Source organism: Sciurus carolinensis, chromosome 12 (genome assembly GCF_902686445.1).
Source record: "Sciurus carolinensis chromosome 12, mSciCar1.2, whole genome shotgun sequence".
NCBI lineage: Eukaryota > Metazoa > Chordata > Mammalia > Rodentia > Sciuridae > Sciurus > Sciurus carolinensis.
The window spans coordinates 78,114,910-78,133,787 of record NC_062224.1 but is presented as its reverse complement, the minus strand read 5'-3'; the positions used below and the strand labels follow the sequence as shown (position 1 = coordinate 78,133,787).

Below are 18,878 nucleotides of genomic sequence, written 5' to 3'. Positions count from 1 at the left end.
AGACTCTGGTTAAGAGACTTGCTGAGGATCACATAGCTCCTGATTTAGACTCTAAGGTTCATGTTCTTAACTAATGTATTGCTACTGAGCAGGACATGTTTTTCTATTGTGTTGACTTCTATTTCAAAAACAACTTCAGGTAAAATAACACACTTAATATTTTTCTTTCCCTCACTTTCAGACTCACTTTTTCTTTCTCTTGCTAGCTGGTGCCCCTTTTTGACTTAGCCTGACTCTGCCAACTTCAGACATGAGTGTGTAGGATGAAGGCAGATAGGCTTCCACCTGGATTCCACAGACGCCAGGATTCCCAGGGTGGGGATTGGGGGGGTAGAATATGCTAAGTGCTGCCTCCCAGTTGGTAGCTTGTTGGCCTCACCCTGTTCCTTTACTGGGACAGTCTTCCAGCTTAGGTATGACTTTTCACCTAAGAAAATGGCTTACAAGGCAAACCAACCCAAACTTCTGTTAGCAGAAATGGCAATAATTTTTGAGAAGTTTATTGAAAACATTACTGAAGGGACTGTTTGAAGGTTTTGGAAATCAAGGCACAATCTAATATCTTCTCTTTTGTTTCCACTTCAGATGCAGCAGCAAGAACTCTGCTCTCTAAGGGACAGCCTCTGCATCCTTACCAGGGGCCTGGGCCGCCTTCTCTGCTGGTGGGGGCTGGCCGAGCTGATGGCTCACCTCATGTACATGCATGCCATCTGCAGCAGCATCCCCCTTTTGGGAACCGTCTCTTTTTGGACCTTAGGTAATTGTGGAAACAACTGTCACTAGGACAAGCACCAGGGGTTGGCTTCAGGGTGAAGCTGGATGGGGGTGGAGGAGGTTCAGGGTGCAGTTGCCTTGAGCAAACCTTTTATTTTAAACCTCTTCCTTCTTGTGGCTAAGATTATGCATGTGTGAGAAGGTTGGTGTGGTTGATGGAGGTGAGGGCTGCACTGTATGGCCTGGGGGTGGAGACTGTAGCGGCCCCTCCTTGTCACAGAATCCCACCCAGCCTCGCCCGGTGTGTGCCCTGATGGTACGACTGCACTGCATTTGGCATGGAGAGCGAGAGTTGCTGGGGACAGCCTCGGAGTCCATCCTAAGGGAAGTGCTCCAAGACCGAGTTCTGCAGTTCTCCTTTTTCCCTTTGTGTGAGACATAAAGGAAGGAGTGTGGGCTTTAACGTCAGGCAGGCATAGGTTTGGACTCCAGTCCACCAACCAATAATGGGCTTCGGTGTCTTATTGAGTGTCGTACTAGGGATCAAACTCGGGGCCTTGTGCTACCAGCTGAGTTATCTCCCCAGCCCTCGGCATTCTTATTTCTAAAGTGAGACTTATTTTTGCAGAGTTTTGAGGATTATACAAAATGATGCATGTTAAGGGTGTATTCATAGTCTGGTGCACAGAATAAATGAGGGGTGTATATGTGCATGTGCGTGTTCCCTCCTGTTGGCCCCCTTTTCTTCTCTACCCCTTTCTCTCCATCTGCCAGCAAGGTGGGGTGAAAGTCTTATTTCTTCAGTGGGATGTAGCCTCTGGTGTAGAATTTGTGAAGAAACCCGTCCTTTATTCCTCTGGCCCAAACAACAGTGTTTTGCCCTGTTCTGAACTACCCGCTCCTCCCTCCCTTGTTCTGCTCCTTTGGAGAACTCCAGCGGTGGCAGAGCTCTGCCTGTGGTCTGACCTCCAGCTTGTAGCTACAGCTGGGGGTGTGTGATCTTTCAGGCAGATTAAGCGGCTCCCCGCCAAGGGCAAGAGTAGAAGCCTGTTGTTTTATCTGTTTGGTGACTTATAGATTTATAAATCTTGATTGTCCTTGGTTTCACACATGCTTAATCAGAAAGTTTTTTAAGGAGAAAACCTTTTGGAATTGAAAAGATGCCAAACGGTTTTAATGAGTCCCTTCTTTCCTAACAACAGATTTTTTTTTTTTTTTAAACTAGCCTTGTGCAGCTTCTTACAGCATTTTCTTTGTAGAAAGTTTTAAAATTTTTTTGTGTGCAATAACAGATTTATGGGGTATGGTGTGATATATCGGTACATGCATTGAGGGCATACTGATCACATTGGCGTGATTAGCATTTCTCTTTATCATTTCTTTGGAGCATTTGAGTTCCCTCTAGGTCTTTTGTAGTCTGGGCTAATGCTGTCAGGTTTTAATGATATGATGATATGAACAGAATAGGATTAAATAGCTTATACTAAGACAGTTGTTCAGCATCCAAATTAGAGGACTGTTTCAGTTGGAATTTTTTTTTTTTTTAAAGTATGGGTAATGGAAAAAATGGGGCCTTATACAGTAAGGAAAAGATATTATAGTTAAACCGAAGATCAGCACTAGGAGTGGTAAACTTGGATGCGAACAATGATTACTTTCTCACCATTCACTTTAACCAGAATCCTAAAGGCCCTTAGTATCCCACCCTGTGAACTTCTTGGCCCCACCTTTTGATTTTATCATTCCCTTTTCTTTCATTATACTTTGACCATAGTTAAATCCCTAAAATTACATATCCTAAGACCTCTTTATACACATTAAATTCATACTTTAAAAGATTATTACAATTTTTTTACAGACTGCATTTTGATTCATTGTACACAAATGGGGTACATCTTTTCATTTCTATGGTTGTGCACGATCTAAAGTCATACCATTCGTGTAATCATACATGTACGTAGGGTAATGATGTCTCTCATTCCACCATTTTTCATACCCCCTTCCTCATTTCCCTCTACATAATCTAAAGTTCCTCCATTCTTCTCTTACCCCCACGCCATCCCCATTATATATTATCATCCACTTATCAAGGAAAACATTTGGCCTTTGGTTTTTAGGGCTTGACTTCTTTCACTTAGCGTGATATTCTCCAATTCCATCCATTTATCTGCAAATGCCGTACTATTATTCTTCTTTATGGCTGAATAACAGTCTATTGTGTATATATACCACAGTTTCTTTATACGTTCATCTGTTGAAGGACATCTAGCTTGGTTCCACAATCAAGCTATTGTGAACTGAGCTGCTACAAACATCAATGTGACTGCATCACTGTTGTATGCTAATTTTGAGTCCTTTGGATATAAATCGAGGAATGGGATAACTGGGTCAAAAGGTGGGTCCATTCCAAGTTTTCTGAGGATTCTCCAGACTGCTTTCCAGAGTGACTGCACCAATTTGCAACCCACCAGCAATAAAAGTGTGCCTTTTTCCTCATATCCACGCCAGCACATATTATTTCTTGATAATAGCCATTCTAATTGGAGTAAGATAAAATCTGAGTTTTAATTTGCATTTCTCTAATTACTAGAGATGTTGAACACTTTTTCATATATTTATTAATTGCCTGTATATCGTCTACGAAGTGTCTGTTCAGTTCCTTGGCCCATTTATTGATTGGGTTCTTTGTATTTTTGGTATAAAGTTTTGTAAATTCTTTATAAATTTTGGAGATAAGTGCCATACTTTTTTCCTTTTTTTTTAAACCCCCACAATGGTTTGAGAAGTGCCCATGTTGATACGTGTAGCCACCAAGGGCTCACTGTCACCATTGGGGAGCACCTCAGTGCATCCATGTGCCACAAGTCATCTGTTCTATGTGGTAGAAGACATTGGAGTTTGTCCAGGGTTTTGCTAATCCATGCTCTGCATTTCTGAGAGTCTCTTGGGGCTCATGTGCAAGGATTCCCCTGAACAGTAGCTTTCAAACTCTTTGTGACCAATAATAAAAATGTACTTCATATGCACGGACGTGTGTGTGTGTGTGTGTGTGTGTGTGTAAAATATCACAAGGCAATACTTTAATGCACCAGCAATGTGCTGACTTATTTTCTTTTCCTTCCTACTTTACGTAAAAATGCTGCTTAGAAAATAGTCAACTGAGGTGGACTTGGCGGCTCATGCCTGTAATCCCAGCTACTCAGGAGGCTGAGGCAGGAGGATCCCAAGTTTAAGGCCAGCCTCAGCAACATAGTGAGATCCTGTCTCAAAAAAATAGAGCTGGGGAATGTAACTCAGTGACAGGGTGCACCTGGATTCAAGCTCCAGTACCACAAAACAAAACTGAAAACCCTCATTCTACTGGGTGAGTTGTTGTCAAGGGTTTGTGAAACAATGTTTTAATAAATATTCCTAAAAATGGAATTGGGTTGTATGCAGTAAGCATGTTCAGGTTTACAAGGTAACACCAAGTTATTTTTTAAGCTGGTTGAAAGAATTAGTACTCCTCTTGGCAGTGTTTGAGAATTTCCATGGCTTGAAATTCCCTTTGGCACTTAATATTGGCTTTTAATCTAAAAAATCTGGTGGGTGTGAATGATATCTGTTTTAATTTGTATTTCCTTAATTACTAATGAGCATGGGCATCTTTTCATAGGTCTATAGGACTTTGATTAATCATTTTCAGTGACATGATCATTAATAACTTTTGCTCATTTTTCTGCTGAGATCTTATGGAGTTGCAGGAGTTGTTTATTCTATATTACCATCTTTTTTTAGTTTGTGTACAGCAAATGTTCTTTTGGTTTGTGGTTTAACTTATATTTTTCTGTTATCTTTTGATAAATAGACCTTATTTTTTAATGCAGTGGTTTTGTAAATTTTCCTTGAAACTTTGTATTTTTTTTTTTTTTTTTGGGTCTTTTAAAATAATTGTGACCTTGGGGTAAGGACTTTATCTATTTTCTTAATCTTTTAAAGATAAAGCTCTTGTTATATATATTTACATTGGAGACAATGAAAAATATGGATCATTCAAAACTTAAAAATGAAAGCATTGTTACCATCTATCTAGAGATCACATCTGGTAAAATCTTAATACTTCATTGTTCTCTATATCTCATTTATGGTTTTCCCAAATAAACTTCTGTGTATATATAATTTTGTAACTTCAGATTTCAGTCAATGATCTCTACCTTGCCACATAATTAAATTTTCATTTGATACCCAGACAACCTAGATTTTTACCAGTTGATCCCAAACATCCTTCATACTCTATTTGGCTGAGTAGTCTCCAGCCCAGGACTATACGCATCTATTTGTTCTGTCCTTAGACTGTCTTAATGTAGTACCATCCCTTTCTATGTCACCAACTTGGACTAGGCCATATCTTACAGGATGCTCTACCATATGCCTCCTAATAAGGATATTTAGCTTAGTCTCCCTTGACCTATTTCTTGTAAACTGAAAGTTCTATCAAAATGCTTCATGGATTAAGTTAATTATTTTGAGCTACCTCAGAGGTGGTAATGTATACTTAAGCTCTTCCCTAATTCTTACTAAAAGTTTTAAACATCTAGAAAGTTTGAAGGAATTATTATGTAATAAATGTGATCAGACTAAATTTTTTCCTGTTTTCCTTTCTAACTGTAATTATGTATCACATGTATCATAATTAATACCTAACATCTAGTCTCTTTATATTTCTCTCCAAAATGTTTTCTGCTATTTTCTCAACCCAGACTTCATCCAAATGCATATTTTTTTTTTGTTCAAGGTTGAGTAGTTCAACCACTTCTTAAAATACTTTTTGAAAAAAAATCCATATCTGTGATGTTACAGAATGTCCTACACAATGGATTTTTTTTGTTTATTCTCAAATTTGTTTTTATATTACCTCTGTTTTCTGTAAACTGAAAGTTGTCTATAGTCTTAAAACTTTTTTTAAGACACTTATGGAATGCTATAGGCCTCATTTTCGAGAAGCAGTGTTGGGTTATCTGTTTACGTTGCTGAGCTATATCACTTGGATGTGGCAGCTGCAGATCTCTACCTTGTAAAGATGCACTTAATCCCCTCACAACTGGCACTGAACATGTGATGTTAATTTTGTGCCATGTGATACCCTGTTCCTCAATAACCTGGAATAGTGTTATTGAATAGTTATTATATCCTTTAATGAACCAGGTCTGCATCTGTTTTCTTCCCCTCACTAGGAGAAATCCTGATTATCTAAATGTGTCATATTTTTATCTATAACTGGTGTTATTCTGTGAAGAACTTACCCTCATAAATTGGATTTGAATAGTTTCTCATTAAGATGGGGCAAGTGTGTGGGAATTTGTCTTTAAATACTTTTTCAAAGTAAGGAGTTAGCAAAATGCTTCCATCCAGTGGTAATGGTCAAATGATCTTTTTTTTTTTTTTTTTTTTTTTTTTTTTTTTTTTTTTTTTTTTTGTGGTGCTGGGGATTTGAACCCAGGGCCTTGTGCATGTAAGGCAAGCACTCTACCAACTGAGCTATATCCCCAGCCCACTTGGAGCCTTTTCAGTGCAGATATTTAGAAATATTTTTCATAAAACAAGTTCATATTGCTATTTTAAATTCAAGTTTACTGTTTCTTAGCACCTTATATTTTCATTTGTGCCATTTTACTTTAAATCAATGAGAATTTCTGTTCTTAAATACATCACTATTGACTTGGTCATGCTGTATGTAAAATAGTCACACAATTATACTTGGTGTTATGACTAAAAACACTGAATAACAAATTTCAGTTATTTTTGCTGTTAGAATAGATGTATACTGAATATATTCTATATTCAAATTCCATTTGAAAGTGTTCAAATGTGTGATTATATTGCTGTTTGATATTTGAGATTAATTTTTGAATTTTGGATTTATCTTTGTGCTCAACTATCAATTGAGTTTTCATCTTTGATACTTCATATTTGCAAGGTCTTTTTCAGTTTCCTGTATATCCCTCTATATGTATTAATATATGTATAATACACAGCCCTTGGTATCCATGGGGGGGTTGGTTCAAGGACCCCCTGTGGAGTTCAAAATCTGCAGATGCTCAGGCTTCTTCTATAAAATGCCATATAGCCTACACATGTCCTCCTGTGTCTTTTTAACTTATGTATAGTTAAACTTACAACTCCTAATACAATATAAATGCTGTGTACATAGTCTTGTTTGGGAAATGATAAAAACTGTCCATGTTCAGTACAAAAGCAAATTTTTGGAATATTTGAATTGTTGCTTGAATCCAAGGATGTGAAACCCATGGATATGGAGAGCGTTTTCCAGTTTCTTATGTTTTCAAACATATTAAGCATTTTATGTTCTAGAGCTATAGATGATTTAAAATATCCTAGACTCATTCTCCATCTCACTGTCATTGTTCACCCATGTTCTAGGGGTTCTGATTATGGGTTCATGTTTGTCATTTTTGTCCTTGGAATTCTTTGGTATCTGGGTTTGGAACGTGAGCATCCAGAGAAGGCTGGTTTATTTCTGCTGGGTCCCTAGAAGTGTTAACCACCTTGGTGCTACTTTAAGGTTCTGGCCTGGGTTTTGGGGGGGCCACATAGGTAATAGGAATTTTGGCCTTTCGAGATCCGGATTTATGTGGCATCTCACCCTGAACTCCCCTGTAGCGTGGGCTCCAAGTATTGCCACCAATCCTTGCATGTGGCTGCTGTAAAGTCAAGGGCCTTAGGGCCTGACAGATGCTACCATGGCAAAGACAGCAATTCTGCTTACCCATCTTTCTGCTTGGATTGTTTTTATGTTTCTGCCCTCCAAGGATTTTATTCATTTCCCAAATAGCTGTTATATATTTAAAAGTATGCTTTTAAATATTTTATCCAGCATTTAAATGTTCTCAGGGATGATTCTCTGGATGGGTAGTCTGCTATCTGGCCAGAAATGCAAGTCCCACAGTGCCTCTTTGCAAGAGGAACAAAAATCTCCCAAGAAGTACCCCAGCAGGCTCCAGGGTACTTCATGGTCCTATGTAGATGTTCAGAGACGGGCTCGCTGAGGGTGAGGACGAACGACGCCTACCTTACCTAGCCTTACCCAGCACCCTTACTCAGGTGTTGGAGATCGAGCTCTGAAGGCACGGATCTCATTTTATTTAGGGTTGCACAGGACATATATAGGTACGTTATCCAATCAGGTTAACGCACTTGTTAAAGTTTAACAGCCTATAGGTGAACTGTACGTGGAGGGTCAAGGTAATGTAAACAAACCAAGCATGCCTTAGCAATTCTGCCCAGCAACAGGTCTGAGACAAAGGACTGGGGGAATGGCAAGCTCCTGCACACAGCATGAGGCAAGGCAGCACGGGTGAGCTCACAGCACAGCTTTCTGGGATGCATGACAGGACGAGGCCTCCCCTCAGCTCCTAGCTCAGCCTCAACAGCTGCAAAGACCTTCATTCCATGGTGAGTCTTTACCATTACCTCAGTTTCTCTGTCCAGACTGGTTGGCTTACTTAGACCATGGTGCCAGTGACCGCTGTCAGATAAGCTTGAGGAATGTTCCCTATGGTCCTATGCCCACCCATGTTGTAGTCAGTCTCCCACAAGGGGAATGAGTGCCTGTGATTAGCTGATAACCAGGAATTTCTTCCAGGTCACCATGGGGAAGAAGTCAGACTCTTGAATGAGATTGCGCCTCCAATGACGAGGGCTGAAGTGAGTTGTTTGGGCAACCAGTAATGTCTACTTCTGAATGCAAAATAGCAGTACAGTGTCTTAGAAATTCTAAAAATTAACATGAGAGGCATCAAGGAAAAATTTAATTTTTTGGTGGTTCATGTTATTCATTTGGGGGTCATGATTTTTAGGATGACTACATCCCATTTTGCAGATCTGCTTTATACTTATTGACTTGCGATAATTAATACCAATCTTTTTTTTTTCCCCCAGAAGTGTCCTGATTTGGATAAGTCACCTTCTTAATTATCTTTGTCAACTCATACTCTATTCTTATTCAAATCCTGACTCAAAACAGCCAGCCTTTCATATTAACCCCTTCCAAACTTGAAAACGCTCTTACTCTGAATTCCCTTTGCACTTGAGTATTTAGCATATGAGCTGAGAGCTGTCACAATCATTTCTCTACTCAGTGAGCATTTTTCGGGTGCCAGGGTTTGCACTTGGCTCTGGGGATATGAAGATGAATGGGACGTCGTCCTTATTCTTAAGAAACTCATTCTAGAGAGGTCATACTGAAGAAAATTGACTTTCTTCATATATAGTTTTATAGGACTGAGGTAGAAGTCTGCATAGACTGAGTGGGCAGAGGGCATAAAAAGACGAAGGGATTACTTGTCACCTGTCTGTTGACTTGGGAAAGAAAAGGTCATAAACAGGTCATAGGGTAAACTGATGCATCTCTTGGTTCTAAGATATCAGGTGGATGGGATCGATGGAGGGCTTGGAACTGCATCATGAACGGAAGTCTTTGCTAGCATGGGTTACTCATGCATTCAAGGAAGGATGAGTTCTAAATCAAACTGGATGCAGAGTCCAAGATAAAATGAGGCGTGCTTCCAGGAAGGTAGCCAGGGGTTTTATTATGGAGAGCTTCTGGGGCATGCTAGAAATTCCTTTAGGTAATAGGAATCCATGGGAGTATTTAGATAGTGGGGAATACAAGATTAGATCGGAGGTGGGTGGTTTAGATACCAGTCTGATTGCTGTGAGGAAGATGCATCGGTAGAGAGCCTGAAAATAGGTGCTGGAGATGGCCTTTAGGGAGCCATTGCATGCGGATGATCACTGAGGCTATGGGAGTGGATTTCCTGGAAAAATGTCAAAGGAGAATGAAGGAGTCAAGTATAAAACTTTAAGGAATGCCAATATGTGAGAGGAAGGCAGTGGGAGCCTGGCCATGAATGAACAGGAAAGTGGATAAATGAAGGAGGAAGCAATTGGTTTCATGAAGAAAGAACTGCTGGATTGATTGGAAGCTGAGAGGCCAAGGAGGAGGAGAATGGAGTCTCTCACTGAATGAAGCCAACAGGAAGTCATGGCTGACTGTCATTGTTCATTTTGGGGGTGTATAAATTGGGGTTATAGAATAGGTCAAAGATGAGAATAGAAGCAGAAGTCGATGCGGTGCTTCAGCTGTGTGAACTGATACTGCCTGGTGTGTCCAGTGGGTCCTGATTGCTTCATCTGTTCTTGTGGTGAACCTGTCATCTGTGCCACTCCCTAGGCTGTGTGGCACTAGGGCACATCGGGACAGGCAGCCCCTTCCTGTTTACAAGCTTTCCCCAGCTTTAGGATTTGATGGCTGATAACTCTTGATGTTCAGAGAGGGCAAGAGAATAAGCATGGGGAGGCTGGGAGGCTTATGAAGGCAATGCAGGTCCTGGACCCTGACTACAGTGGCTTATAAAGGCAATGCAGGTCCTGGACCCTGACTACTACAGTTTGACATTTTTTTTTTTTTTTTCTTTTGTACAGAGCATTAAACTAAGGGGCGTTTTACCACTGAGCTAGTTTTTGAGACTGGTTCTCCATAAGTTGCCAAGGCTGGCCTCGAAAGGAATCCTCTTGCCTCAGCCTCCCGAGTTGCGTGTACCACCACACCCAACTGATTTCTTTTTTGAAATAATAAAGATGTTTTATTCCATCCCATTTAATCTCTTGATTACAGAAGTTCTCTTCTATAATAGCCTTCCTCCCCCATCCTAAAATTGCAATCAAATGCGAGACAGTATCATGGACAGAATAAAGGGTGCCTCTTTATCTCCTAGGCAAGAAAACATACAACTAGGCTTTCTCCAAGGATCTTGGGACTGAGGGATGTTTTATCCTGCCCATAAATGGCCCTTCTGACCACCCCCAAGCAGAGGGAGAGCTACTTGAGAGAAATAATTGTTTTGGCTTTGGTGTCTCTCTCTGTGCTCACTATGGAAGTGCTTAATGAACACTTATGTAGCTGGTTTAGGTGAAGAAAAGTTCTCTAAGAACTCTGCCTTATAGATAACAATAGGCTGGTGTTCATGGGATCCAAGATCTTGCATAAGGCAGCAAAGGAAAACTATGCACCTTATGTTATTCCAGAAAGGGGTCCCTACAAAACAGGAATAGTGGTATTGGTCAAGGTTATCATGGGATGCATTTGATGTGCTTAAACCAAAGGAAGAGAGGACATCCATGCACTCTGTGGGAGGTGTTGAATCCTCTCATGGGGATGGAGAAGCAGTGTGGCTGGTTGTCTCTTGGAACTCAAGTGCTACTTACAGTAATTGAGAGGACATTAGGGGCTCCATGGCAACCAGGGACACTGGTTTTTCTTTCATTTCCTTTAATCTCCTCCTGGAGATGTCAAAATAAGTCTTTCTTCCCTGTGTATTTTTCTCTATTTTTAGGGTGGTGTTGGTTACTATTTTTAGCTTTGTTGAATTTCCAGAGAGGCTTAGAGCTGCTGTAAGCCTCGGAGTCTGTCCACAAGGGCAGAGTGGACAGGGCACTGGGTCTGTGGTTGTTGCGCCCATGGAGCTCTAAACAGGTTACCTCGGCACCCCTTGGGACTCTCAGCAGCTGGCATCAGACATATTTTACAGAGGGACTGGACCCAGGTGATCACTAACGTTTAAAGGGCAGGTGGAAAAAGAGGAGCCCACTGTGATTGGGCAGGAATGTTTGAAAATGAGGAGGAAACATGGTCTTGCGAAGTTTCAAGGAGGAGGTATTCTGTTTGTCAGAAGTTCAAGAGGCCAAATGAGAAGGGACAGAGGAGGATCTGTTTCATTTTGGCAAATGGGAAGTCGTGACCAAGAATAATTGGAAGTGAGAAAAAGAAGGCAGTTTGGAGGAAACTTTAACATCTACTTTTAGCAGCTTAAAAGCGATCAAACTAGTGGGAACAAGTGTAGCTTCCTGAAGGCTGTCGGGAAGCAGAATGCTGTTACTGTGCAGGAACATTCGGGAAGAGGATACTGAGCAGCTCCTCTCCAGGTCTGCTGAGAAAGGTTTAAGGAGATTTTATTAGATATAGTCGGCAAGCGATTTGCCACAGGCTGGCCGTCTTCAGAAAAGTACCCAACTACAGCTCATGTCGCTGAAAACGTGCATGTCTCCTCCCCAAAGAGGGACAGACAACTCCTGAGTACATAACTGTATCCAGCTGTGGGGGTGCCATGTCTTCTGGAGTTCTGTCATCGTGTTAATTGACTAACTATGGGCTCGGTTGTAGAATTGACCACCACTAACAAGCTTTAGATTAAAAGGGAAAGAATGGGAGTTAAAATACATTACACAGAAAATAACTCGGAACACATGCTTTAGAGCTCATTTCTGCTATTGATGGGAGGGTCTGACTTTTATTTATCCTTTTTTGTTGTTGTTATTTATCTCTTTGTGTCAGTACCTTTGCCATTTGGGATTCTTAACCCAGTGGTTGAATCCAAAAACCTCCATTTTTGTGAGGTTGGTCCAAAGCCTTTCTAGTTCCATGTGTTTGCTTGCTATAGTCAGAGGTAGACGGTGAGCAGAAGGCAGGAGCTCTCTGGTTCTCTTCTCTTTCCTGCCTCCATTGGGTAGGAGTAATTCTTTGTCCTTTATGATCTGTACCAATCTTCCAAGCTCATACAAATCCCCTCTACTTGTTCACATAGCTCCCTGAGGAACCCTGAGTGACTGGGTGATAAACGTCTGATTTGATGGAATCTTGGTTGTGTCCCCTGGTGGATGTTTCTTTCCTAGGTGGTAAGTTTTCTAAATGAGCACTTGAGAATTATAGGACTGAGAAGGTATTCTGGGAGTAGATTAAGAGGGTAGTGAGAGAGGCCACTTCCACCACATGGATACCTTACATATTTAAGTCGTGGGCAAGAGCATAATATGTAGTTCTCTGGTTCAGAACACATTTAACGTACTGTGGTACAGCATCCCAATCTGATAAGGTGCTTCAACAGACTACTCTGTAAGGCCAGCTACTTCTGGATAATGTATAAGACCAGAGAAACCCATGAGCAGTACCCCATGTCTCTTACCAAGTGAGGTCCTAGAAGTGATGCTGTATTTGATAACATGACCTTGACTAAGGCAGTGAGCCTGTGGATGGTGGCACTGGTGCATGGTGAATTTGGAAAGCCTATCTACATCCAGAATAAGACCATCTCTCTGGCTTCTCCAAAATGGAAGAGGTCCAATGTAATGAACTTGACGCCTAAGTATGGAAGGTCACTGGGACTGGCAAATTAGGCACACAGCTTTTCTGAGAGTAAGGTTGGTTCTGGTGAGGGTTAATCCACATCACTGACCCAACCCCAAGCCCGTATTGCTGCCAGTAGGGCTATTTTGGTCATGAACCCTTTGAAAAGCATTCAAATGACTAGAAAGGCTGGCTGGCTGGCTGGACATAGGGTCTTGTTGAGAGCAGCAGGTCCTTTCATTATTTACACGTGTAACTAATTTCTTTGCTGGACCCATTCTGAGATGGTCATTTATAAACATCTTCCCCAAACCTCTGTATCAATGTTCATCCAATTCTTTCATGCTCCTAACTATCCCAGGAAACTATTAAATACTCTCATGAATCAGTTTGATATTTTACTTCCAGAAAAATTGGTCTGTGGAATATGCCACTAAATACTCTACCCAATGTGAAATTATTTTTGTTGCTGCTGCTTCTGGGACCACATGTAAGGTTTCAAGTGTTATTCTCTGGGAGAATCCAGAGTATCATGGAAAACCATCAGTAAATGACTCTTTTCTACCCCCTGCCTCCATCCATCAAATCCTTTTGGGGCTTCAGGTGGGGCGTGAGAGGAGGTTAGGACTATAGCAGTATCAGTAGTCTGGAAGGGCAAGCTTCCTTTTTCTGTAACTTCTTTGACTTCAGTATCCTTTGGAGGGCTGTACTGCTTGTTAGCACAAAAAGACTGGGCGGGACACAAACCTCACAAATCATCTTGGCTGTTTATTCAGGAACAGTTTCACACCAGAATAGGGGATGCAGGGAAGAAATGACACTGGTGGACCCACTTTCCTAGTGGAAAATGAGCCACTGAATAAAGAAAGGGACTGGGTTTATGTAAGTTATTTTGAGGGGTGATCTAGAGAACGTATTAGTTTCCTTGGGCACTCAGGAATTTGAGATTTTTTGGGTTGGGGGGCGTCTGTGGGCAGTGTCTGGAGAGGATCTACTTTGAAAGAGATTTATGCCTCTTACTGTTATTTTAGGGGTGACAAAAACACCTCCTTTCTGTCCGTAGCACTTGGAAAACATTTGTCTTGGGAGGTAAAGGCTGTTGGTGCTGGGCCTTCTTTTTCACTCCCTTTTCCCAGGCCACATTATCTCAGATATTTTTTTTCATTCTCCATATCTATTATTCCAGACTCTGAAAGGAAGAAATGAATTTGGGCAATGATGTCGTCTCTAATTTCTTCGAGCTGGGAAGCGGGGGTGCAGGGGCAGGGTTTCCCTTCACCAGTTCTGGAAGTGAATATGGGGGCATGCAGAGGGGGATGTGTGAAGGAGGTCTTGGGGTCATTCGAGCCATGTTAACTCTCCCTGTGCTGCTCCAGGAGTTGAGGCGGTGAGTGGTGGGAGGAGGGATGTTTTGGGATGTTTCCTGGCAGTTGTGGCTGAGCTGAGCTTTTGTGCTAGTATAGCATACCTGATTTTGTGGATAGGTGGAACAGGTAACTCCCAATTGATCATGGATGACTTTGGTAGCGTGGCCTCCTAGGGTCCTTTGGTCAGGTAAATGAGCTTGATTGACGAGCCTGTCTGTGTATACGTTACTGCCAAATTCCAAAGAGGCTTACCAAGTTTCTTTCTTGGGAATAAGTGACACAGGTGGACCAACTTGGCCTTTTCTTTGATCTTGAGCCTCTAGAAACATCAGTGGTGATAAACCCTTAAATATTTAAAACATTTCTTTAATATCCTGTTAAGGTTATCTGGTATGCTTTGCACTTGTAAGTTTTTAGGTTCTATTAGCATGATGCTATTAATGATTTTGCACGTGGGTGTTTGGCTTCCCCTTCATTCAAGGGGCTCTAGAATTGTGAATTGACTCAGGTCTTAGAATTGGGTAAGGAGTTGTAATAATCACTAGTTATTCTCTGATTGTACTTACAATGACAATAATCACAATAGTAATACTTAACTTTTTACTGAGTACTTTATCTGTGCCAAATGTTGCTTTAGGAACTTAGAGGGTTATGAGAATTACATTATTGATATGAGTAAATAATTGTCTTATCCTTATAAGACAAAACGGTATTTATAGGTATGGGGCAAGGCAATGGAGAGGTTCAGTAACTTTTCTAAGATAAGTGACTTCAGCCGTCATCTATTCAAAGTCAAGAGGTCTTATGATCAGTTACACTTTGTCAAAAAGTCTCAGCGACTCATAGCCTTCTGACCACCATGCTGGCTGTGTGGTGTACAGTACTAATCATGCCCACTCTGCCTTGGGGTTAAGTGCCACTATGTGTCTTCATCACTTAAGCCGCCTGGTCTTCATATTGAAATGTCCCCCAAAAGCATCCCTAGCCCAGAAAATGGCCTTGCTGACATTTGAGATGCCTGGACTCCTTGCATTGAAGTGTTTCGCAGTCTTGGTGAAAGGAGTATCTCTGGGCTCTCTTGGGGGCATAGTTAGCAGGTCACAAGTGATAAATCCACTCTGACAGTCTTACTGCCTGAAATCATTCTATTACTTCCTTGATGATTTCTCAGTTTCTGGCATCTTGGCCACATACATATGGACAGCTGTGGAGTTTGGGATTCCAAGTGTGCTCAATCAGTACCACTTCCAGCTGCCATAAGCAATCTTGCATTTCTGATAAATGCATACATGTCAATAACTCCATCCAATCTAACCTTTTGTTATTCAACTAGAATCCTTAGAATCTATTCCCATCCAGATTTCTGTCCATGTACGGTAGCAAAAATGTTGTACTTTGGAAATGAAAGCCCTATAGTAAGCCTCTCAGGGCATGCTGGGATCCATTTCTAGACCTCGAGGAGTGCTGAGCAGGAGGGATGAGGGAAAGTGGCTTTTCTCGCACGGTAATTCCTCAAGTGATTCCATTAAAATGTGCTCTGGCAATGTCAAATTGGCCTTACTAGGGAAAGAGGGGTTGCTACTGCTGGCAAGGGATGTTCTTTGAGGATTAGGCACACAGGGTCTCCTGAACCATTGTATTTCCTTGTTTTAGTTTTTAGGAGTTCTAGATTAGGGCCCTAATCTATAGATACTTTGTAAGTGTAGGAATTCAGCTGATGTGTTACTTAATCAACCTAGTTACCAAACATTTTATTTTTGCTTTCTCAGCCCTATGTAAGATAGGATTGTTTTCAGCAGAGTTATAGAAGGCTCGGGTGTCCAGGCCATGCCCTAAACAGCATAATGAGGAATTGAGCCTGTCACTCATTTTGTATTCTTTAAACTCTTCATGGAAATTGAAAGTAACCAGCCTCTTTTTTTTTTTTTTTTTTTTTTTTCTCTGTACCGTCGGGTTCCTCAGGTAGACCAGGTTGCAGGTATATATTAGGGAGTTTCCTGGAGGTCAGCATCAGTGGAAGGAAAGGAAGCAGGATTGGGCAGAGGGAAAAGGGACTGTGATATAGTCTTTTTTTTTTTTTTTTTTTTTTTTTTTTTTGTTATTTTGTTATTTTGTTTTTGCGGTACTAGGGATTTGAACCCAGGGCCTTGTGCTTGCAAGGCAAGCACTCAACCAACTGAGCTATATCCCCAGCCCCTGTGGTATAGTCTTGATGGATGCTTCTTCACTGGATCCTGTAGGTAGTTGAGTTGTCCCAAATGGAGTGGGTGAGTCGGGGGGCAAGCCTTTGTACTTCTATGTCAGTGGTGATCAGGTGGAGGCCGCCCCAGAAAGGTGTTGACCTTGGGTGAGGCGGCTCTCCTGAGCAGAGGCTATCTCCCGCAGAGGTTCTGCCTGGGTTTCTGCTGGTCACGCTCCCGCTAGCTGGGGTGACATGCTGATGGAATAGCAGGGTTCACCACAGAAGTGTTCTGTGGACTTGTTCACTCGGTCACCTTGAGTCATAACTGAGGCTTCTTTCCCGGTGACCACAGTCAATCACTGATTAAGTTTCAGCAGTGTACCATGACATCGAGTCTTACTGTTTATCAGCAGCTGGATTTTCACTGCCATAAGCTCCAAAGAATACAGTTTAAACAAATGTAGATTCTCTAAATTTTTCTGTGATCCTGACAGGTATGCTGGTATCGGTTTCTGAACCAGTTTCCGCCTTGAAAGGAGCAGAAAGCAACTCTGGATGATTTATGCAGAAAACCAGATGTTTCGAAAGGAAAATGTGTAGCTTATTCAGTCATGGGGATCTGAACCAAGAGAATGAGATTCAGGGCTGTGCACCCAGGAATCAAACTTCTAATAGTGGCACAGAACTCATTGTCGGGATGTTACTGCCCTCACCTAGACAGTGCTGAGCACTAATCTCTTAAACTGTCTACCACCAGCACTGGCTACTGTCTGCTGACACCAGAGTAGCCCTAGCTAATCACCAGAGCCGAGGTAAATTATGAGAGCATGGGGAAGGAAGGAAGAGTCTTTTTTTTTTTTTCTGCCCTTAATAGTAGGAGAGGCGCTATACTAATAGACTCATAAAATGAGGAATTCCCAAAAAAAGGTGGAGGTGCTGAGAATCAAAAAGTAATAACAAATGGTCACTGTATTTTTTTTTTTTAAATTTTTTATTTTTTTATTTTTTATAAAAACACCCCTCGCCCAATCACTAGCCTATCTCCGGTTCCTTTTAACACAACTGTACTTAAGATATTACTTCTGTTTTTGCTCAAAAATACAACTTCTTCTCTGACACCTTACCTTGACTACATGCATGCCTGCTTCCTAGAACCCACCTTTCCACTAGTTATTTTCCACTTTTGTTAGATTATTATGTAATGCTTATAAGATGGTCTGCTTATGTATTTTTCATGATTTTTTTTCCCTTTACTGCAGTGTCTGCTTCCTCAAAGTTAATGGTTTTCTCGTTTTAGTTTTCGGTGTATCCATCATTAATTTAGCTCTTTTTCTCCCAGCTAAGTACACCTCCTTTGACTGTATTCACAGAAATTGAATATTCAATCAATTTTATCTTCTAGTCTTTTCTGGAACCTTCTGTCCTATTTCCATCAATATTGATCCCTAGGCCTGTTACATACAGTTGTTCAGGGAAACTATTTTCTCTATCATCCTGGATATTCCCTTTGCCTCTTATGTTGGAATCTTAGTGGAGTTGATGTACTTTTAAAATTTTCCATTTTGGCAAAGCCTATCCTTCATTGCTTCCTAAGAAAGGATACTTGGGAGGTTAAATTCTGTTACAATATTTTAAAAATCATATATATACACACATATATATGCATAAACATATTTATAATTATTGATGGACCTTTTTACTTTATTCACTTATTCGTATGTAGTGCTGAATCAAACCCACTGCCTTACACATGCTAGGCAAGTGCTTTACCACTGAGCCAAAACCCCAGACCTGTCAGTTTTTATTGCACATTTCTGTTGTTCTGCAGTATGACTAGGTATAGAATTCTGAGTTGGAAATCATCTTTTAGGATTTGAGAATGTTGTTTCCTTCTAGCTTGGACTGTTGCAGTTTAGTGTGAAGTCACTCTATTTCTCTGTGTGTGTGTGTGTGTATGTACATACACATATACATATATACATACGTGTGTGTGTGTGTGTGTGTGTGTGTGTGTGTGTGTGTGTGTGAGAGAGAGAGAGAGAAACTTTAAAGGTTCTCAAAGGAAGATCCAAAGTCTTTCTGAACAGGATGTTTTAAAATTACATAGTGACATATCCTGGCAAAGGTGTGTGATTACTTTGCTCTATTGTACTAGATACTCGTAGGTCATTTCAAAAAAAACTAATTTTCTTTAATTCCGGATGATATTCTTAAATTATCTTGCTCATGATTTCTTCACTTTCATTTTTTTCCCCTTTGAGTTTTCTTCCCCCAATGCCTTTCATTCAGTGTTGGACTTTCTTGATGAGTCTTATAATTTCCTAATTTTATTATTTTTGCTGTTTCAAGGCTATACTTTAAACTCTTTCAACCTATTAATTTTTTTTTTTTTTAACTTGGTTTAAATTTTCAAGAGTTCTCTTGTTCTCTGAAT

At 40.9% G+C, this 18,878-nt stretch overlaps 1 protein-coding gene across 3 annotated transcripts in view; it reads left to right on the top strand.

Annotated features, from left to right (window-relative positions):
* Hhat (hedgehog acyltransferase) overlaps nucleotides 1-18,878 on the top strand; it is a 328,256-nt gene that overhangs the window by 80,984 nt on the left and 228,394 nt on the right. For all 3 annotated transcript variants that reach the window (XM_047519801.1, XM_047519802.1, XM_047519803.1), the window contains exon 7: nucleotides 586-757. In XM_047519801.1, the coding sequence (XP_047375757.1) occupies nucleotides 586-757 (172 nt within the window). The remainder of the gene's footprint in view (nucleotides 1-585; nucleotides 758-18,878) is intronic.